At 38.4% G+C, this 6,382-nt stretch overlaps 1 protein-coding gene across 3 annotated transcripts in view; it reads left to right on the forward strand.

The window, feature by feature from the left end:
- HACL1 (2-hydroxyacyl-CoA lyase 1) overlaps positions 1-6,028 on the forward strand; it is a 33,292-nt gene extending 27,264 nt beyond the window's left edge. For all 3 annotated transcript variants that reach the window (XM_045538368.1, XM_045538385.1, XM_045538375.1), the window contains 4 exons: positions 93-251; positions 2,114-2,221; positions 3,491-3,677; positions 5,874-6,028. In XM_045538368.1, the coding sequence (XP_045394324.1) occupies positions 93-251; positions 2,114-2,221; positions 3,491-3,677; positions 5,874-5,906 (487 nt within the window). In that variant the 3' untranslated portion in view covers positions 5,907-6,028. The remainder of the gene's footprint in view (positions 1-92; positions 252-2,113; positions 2,222-3,490; positions 3,678-5,873) is intronic.
- Positions 6,029-6,382: the final 354 nt, after the last annotated feature.

Genomic DNA, 6,382 nt, shown 5'->3' on the forward strand with positions numbered 1-6,382 from the left:
CATAAACCATGTGAATATGACTAAAAGGTTTGTGTCAACTCCACCCTCTGTGACATGCCCCAGAGTTTCATTTTAGTTTTGTTCCCCAACAGACTTGATGCTGGTACTTTTGGAACAATGGGAGTTGGTTTAGGATTTGCTATTGCAGCTGCTGTACTGGCTAAAGATAGAAGCCCTGGGCAGCGGGTCATCTGTGTGGAAGGAGACAGTGCGTTTGGCTTTTCTGGCATGGAGGTGGAAACTATCTGCAGGTAAAACAGCATCCTGAATCAGAGCATTTCATTCTCCAAAATATGAAAAATTATATATCCACTTGCCTAATAAATACTTACCAAGTGTTCAACCATGTGCCAGGTGCCCTGTGCATAGCACTGTGATCTGTCCTGAGAATACCAGTACAAGTAACCCACGGTCTTTCTCTTCCAGGACAGTGTCTTCTTGTGTTCCTGACCTCATCACTGTATGCTAAAAACCTATAAATCTGTGGGGGGTAGTTTTAAGGTTACTGAAAAAGAAAATGTTTTGGCCTAAGAGAAGCTTGTTTTCTTCAGGGAGACAGCGGAGTGTGGTGGTTAAGAGCATGAACTCTGGGACAAATGGCCTGGATTTAAATACTGGTTCTATCATGTCAAAACCAAGTGACTTTGGTTAAATCACTTAACCAAGCCTCACTTTCTTCTCCTCTGTAATAGGAATAGTAATAGTTTCTACCTTAGAGAATGGTTGAAAGGAACAAATGAGATAATCCAGGTAAATTTTGAGGTGACGTTCCATGAATGTGAGCCATTTGGATGCTGTTTGTAGTTATGAGGATTCATGGAGAAACTCATGAGTTGTAGATCCACTATGAAAGTATGGAGATTTCTTTTCCCCAACTGTATTTAAACTGTAGTAAAACCATTCTTTTCTTAGCCAGGGCTCTTATTAGGGTTTTTCTGAATCATGTTTGGGGCTTTCAAAGCTTTGATATATAAAACTTACAAGATTGGGGAAAAATATAGTTGTCCCCTCCCATGGAGGATCGATTCTAGGACCCTCCCTCAGATGCCAAAATCTGAAGATGCTCAAGTCCCTGATATAAAATGGTGTAGTATTTGCATAAAAGCTATGCACATTCTCCCATATATTTTAAATCATCTCTAGATTACTTATAATACTTAAATGCTATGTAAGTAGTTGTTATACTGTATCATTTAGGGAATAACAACAAGGAAAAAATCTACCTGTTTAATACAGACACAGTTTTTTAAAAAATATTTTTGATCTGCAGTTGGTTAAATCCACAGATGCGGAGCTCACAGATACAGAGGGCCAACTGTTTGTGTCTGTGAAGAGTGTCTATATCGATAACCAACTGACAAACAACAAAAAGGTGATTTATGAGGCAGTTGGCCTTCTAGAGAATGTTTGCCTTTGAGCATGGAGAGAAGTAGTTACCACAGTCCTGTTATTTAACAGCATGCAGTTTAGTTTTATTTTTACTACCTGCCATCAGAAATTATATCAGAAAATAAAGCCCACATTCTTTTTCAGTCATTAATAAAGATTAATCATCTTTTTTTGGTCTTTGCTATACTGTTTGGCACATTGTTAGACACTCTCTTTCTGTACTAATTACACCGTGTAGTGTGTTTCTAATAATGGGTGCAGTGGCTTGAGCGCAGATTGTGCATCTCCCGCAGCATCTAGTCTGAGCAGCTCAGGAGGTAGAAAGGCAGTTTTCAACTAGTACTCCTAGGAACCACCCAGAAGAGGTGCTTTAGAGGGTATTAAGTAGGGAAGGTGTCATTCATATTACTGTCTAGATCTATGAAAACCCAGATTCAGAAAAGCTTGGTGATCTGCCTGAGGTCCATAGCTAAATGGTGGTAAAACGAGGTCTACTAACTCTTAATCTTGCCTTCTTTCTACCACTTCATGATGTTTCTGATAATGATTTTATGAAACAGAAATCTTTATTAGGATAATACATGCTTAACTTTTAGTGTTCCTCTAAAATTACAAAAAGTTTATAGAAAACTTTATCCATTTTTAAGTTAAAATTTCAGCCCAAAGAAAAGAAATTGCTTAAGAATAAAGAATGATTTCTTTCATGTTTTACTTTCACTTTGAGGTACAACTTGCCGATCATACTCTTGGTGGTGAATAATAATGGAATTTACCAAGGTTTTGATACAGATACTTGGAAAGAAATGGTAAAATCTCAAGATGCTACTATAGTGTAAGTAACTGAAAACAATGTGTATTTACTTTCTCTCATCTATTTTAATCTCTCTTTACCAAGTCTACTGTATTAGAATGTACCTACATGGTTAAGTATCATCTGTTTTGATTGTCAGCCTTTATAAAGGGCAGGAATCCTGTCTTTGTGCTTCCTCTTTGCACAAATATCCATAATTAGGTGCTTCAGTAGCTTATAATCAGGGAGCCACGGAAGACTCAGATAAATGAGCATGACATCTGAGCCTTGTTAATGAAAGAGCTTATTGCAAAATGCTTCCAGTCATACTGTGTAGGAATATGAATGTTTACGTATTATTTATGATCCAGAAGTCTTCATTCCTTTTACGACTTAGCTAAATCTTGATCATCTGACAGCAGAGCCAAACTAAGTGTTACAGCTAGCCATAGAGTATGAGACAGTTGTGAATTTGTGAACCAGCCTGGGGGTGGAATAGGTTAAGGGTATATTTGTTTATGCCTCACTGACTTCATTTGTTATTTTGCTGTTATTTGTTGTTTTGTGATAACCATTTTTTAAAATAATTGTTGATAGTGTAGCTTGTGCTGTGTAGTATAAAATAGCCACTAGGCACATTGCAATTGTTACAGTTTGAATTTTTTTTTTTTTTTTTTGGTGACAAGGTCTCTCTTTATCTTCCCCAGGCTAGAGTGTAGTAGCATCATCATAGCTCACTGCAGCCTCCAATGCCCAGCCTTAAGTGATTCTCCTGCCTCAGCCTCCTGAGTAGCTGGGACTACAGGCATGCACCACCACATCCAGCTAATTTTTTTTTTATATTTTGTAGAGATGGTATCTTGCCATCGCCCAGGCTGGTCTCCAATGCCTGGCCTCAAGTGATCCTTCTGTCTTAGCCTCCCAAAGTGCTGGGAGTACAGGCATGAGCCACTGCACCTGGCCTGCAATTTAAATTTAAATTATTTTAAATTAAATGAAATTAAAAATTGAGTTCCTTAGTTTAACTAGTCACATTTCAAGTGCTCACAGAAACAAGTTGATAGTGGTATTGTATTGGATAGCACAGGAACAAACATTTCTATCATCTCAGAAAGTTCTATTAGACATTGCTAAATAGACAATAAAAGATATACAGAAAATTTAATGTACTGGTATCTCAGTTTAACTGTTGGAAATAAAAGTATGCCTTTTAGTTCAGCCTAAATTTTTTTATGGGTTATTTCAAGAATGGCTTTTTTCCTAAGAACTTTCAAGTTTTAAATTTCATTGACTTGTGACCTTGTTTTTCAGGGCCCCTCCAGCATGTCTTCTGCCAGACTCTCATTATGAGCAGGTCATGATTGCATTTGGAGGCAAAGGATATTTTGTACAAACACCAGAAGAACTCCAAAAATCCCTGACTCAAACCCTAGCAGACACAACTAAACCCTCTCTTATCAACATCATGATTGAGCCAAGAGCCACACGGAAGGCCCAGGTAAATGCAGTTGCTCAACAGAAAGCAAGAAATGCATCTATTCCTCCACCCCCTCCAAAGCGTATCTACCAAACAGTGCATGCTTTATTATTCACAGAGGTCTTTCTAAGCCGTTTCTGAGTTTGGCAGTTTTACTTTTTTGTTCAACGAATATTTGTTGAAATAATGTGTAAGGTATGTTGTCTTAGGTGCTAAGAGTAGCATGGTGAAGCAAAACTAGGCTCAGTCCTCACCTTCATGGAGCTTTCAGTCCAGTAGGGTAGAGAGACAGTGCGGTAACCTCACGACTGAATGCACCATGACAGAGCAAGGCAGTTATTTGGAAGGAAAAGAACCCAGTTCTAAGCAAACATATGACAAAGGAATCTGATGGTATTGGAAGGCTTCTCAGAGGAAGTGGTGCTTAAACTGAGATGGGAGAGATGAGTAGGGACTAACTTGGCAAAGAGGAGAGGGAAGAGATGTGCAAAGCCTCTGAGGCAAGAGGGAGCATGCCATGTCTGAGGAGTGACAAAGGCCAGAGTGGCTGGACAACAGAGTGGAGGAAGTAATGTGGGAGATTAGACTATATTCAGACAATTTGTGCTGTTACATTGGAAATCAGTGACTTCGACCTCTAAGGCAAAACTACAGTGTAGGCTACAGCAGTGAAATAAATGACTAAGTGTATAGCATGATCCTCTCCCATCCCAGATTAAGTTGCTTTTCATACTTAATTTTGTTCCCTGGTCCTGGTCCTGCCACTTGCTTCCTCTTATAACCTGTCTTCCATGCTTACACCTTGCATATCAGCCACTCTTCAGAGCCAATATTTTTCAAGTACTTTCCATCTTGGTTTTTACACGTGTCCACTGTGGGATCTCTTCTTTTTTTGAACAAGGCTGGGGACAAATTGGCAAACAGCCACCTTTACAATCAATGAAATATAAATTAACTAATTTGGAAACTGTAAAATATATAAAATTTTACTGAAATTCTGTTTGTGTAAAAACAGATATTAGAGACTCTGGCATTTACCTCAAGCAGAGAGAAGAGGTACTCAAGAAGAAGCTAGTGACGAGGAAGATAGGACTGTGCCAGGAGGGTGATGGGCAGGCCATCAGTGGGATTTCCTAGGAACAGGCAGGCAGGCTGTCCTGAGGTAGGGCTAACAACTTTCAGAAGCTCCTCTTCCCCTGTGGGCTTACTGATTGCCTTTTCTTTTTTTAAATGCTATTTGCCAAAATGATTTATACCAACCAGATACCCAATAGACAGGTTTTTAAATCTTATGCTGTTTTATTAACTTATGATTGGATATGTACTTTCCAGTGACAGGAATGGTAGTTTTGCAACCCAGGATGCCCCCCTCCTGGTGTCAGGCCATCAGAGTATTAGGGGAACTAAAGCCACTATGACAATCTTGGTGAATGCATACAATAAAAATAATCTTGAGAACTATGTTAATTATAGAGAGCCCTAATAAATTGTCCCCTCTCTGCTAGTGAGTTCACCTTTCTAAGATCTACTTCCAATGATCTGTTTTACAATTTCCCTATGAATTTTGTTTGGGTATTCCTAGAGAAATGGAAGTTCTTATCCTCCTCTATTATAATTCTGTGAGGATTATCCTTATATTTCTTGTATTTATCTCTTCAGCATTATTTATCTTCATTCCAGTGGAATTCTACACATATTATAGTTTCTAAGCTGTTGATTTTTGTCTTGTCTATCCATCTGCCATTTGTCATTGATTCTCAGTGTAGGCTGGCTGCTTTCTGCTTTGACACAGAGAATGCCTAGATCTGTGCAGTAGTCTGTGTCTACACCATATGTGTAGGATGGTGTTAGTCCTAGCAAAGGCCGTCATGCACAGTTCTTCCTACCCGTGTTCTCTGGGAGCTTAGCCTCTGTGGGCCTCCTTCACCTCCTCTCTCCTTTTGAGTGCACTTCTGGTTCTTTCACAATGTGGTTTTTTGTGCCCTGATTACTATTAATAGAAGAGGACCCAGAAAGCCATTTTAGATTGTTTTGTAGGACAGCCAGGTTCACTAATGGATTTTTTAGCTCCTTTTTGGGAAAAGCACTAGACCAAAACAAACCTCATTTACCCACCACTATGTGGGACTTTTAAATTTTAGAACAAGCCAAACAGTGAGGATAGAGTTTGAGACAGTTATTTCTTTTGACTGAATGTTTGTTGTCTTCTTTTTCTAGGATTTTCACTGGCTGACAAGCTCTAAAATGTAAATAAAGGTGCCAGTGGGTGGTCTTGAGTTTTCTCTTTCCTGCAAGATGAAATTTTATTTTCTGCAGCAAAATTACTATAATGTTAAAATTGTACAAGAAAAATAAAAAACATTTTTAAATGATATTTTATAGTAAAGGAATTGATTACAAACAGAAAAAGTTACCAGTGTTCCACTACAGAAATAACCATTCACAGATGAAAGAAGAGAGTTTTATTAAATATTTAATAATAGCATTTCAACTGCCTGACCACTGAGTTACACGTCAGTATGCTTTTATGTCAATTCATTCTTAAAGTTACTGCTATAGTTTGAATGTTTGTCCTCTAAAACCTCATGTTGAAATTTGATCCCCAGTTTTGGAGATGGAGCCTAATGGAAGTTGTTTGGGTCATGGGGATAGATCCCTCATGAATGGGTTGGTGCTGTCCTTGTGGTAATGAGTGAATTCTTTTTTTTTTTTTTGAGACAGAGTCT

The sequence above is a fragment of the Lemur catta genome, chromosome 1 (assembly GCF_020740605.2).
Source record: "Lemur catta isolate mLemCat1 chromosome 1, mLemCat1.pri, whole genome shotgun sequence".
NCBI classification, from domain to species: Eukaryota; Metazoa; Chordata; class Mammalia; order Primates; family Lemuridae; genus Lemur; species Lemur catta.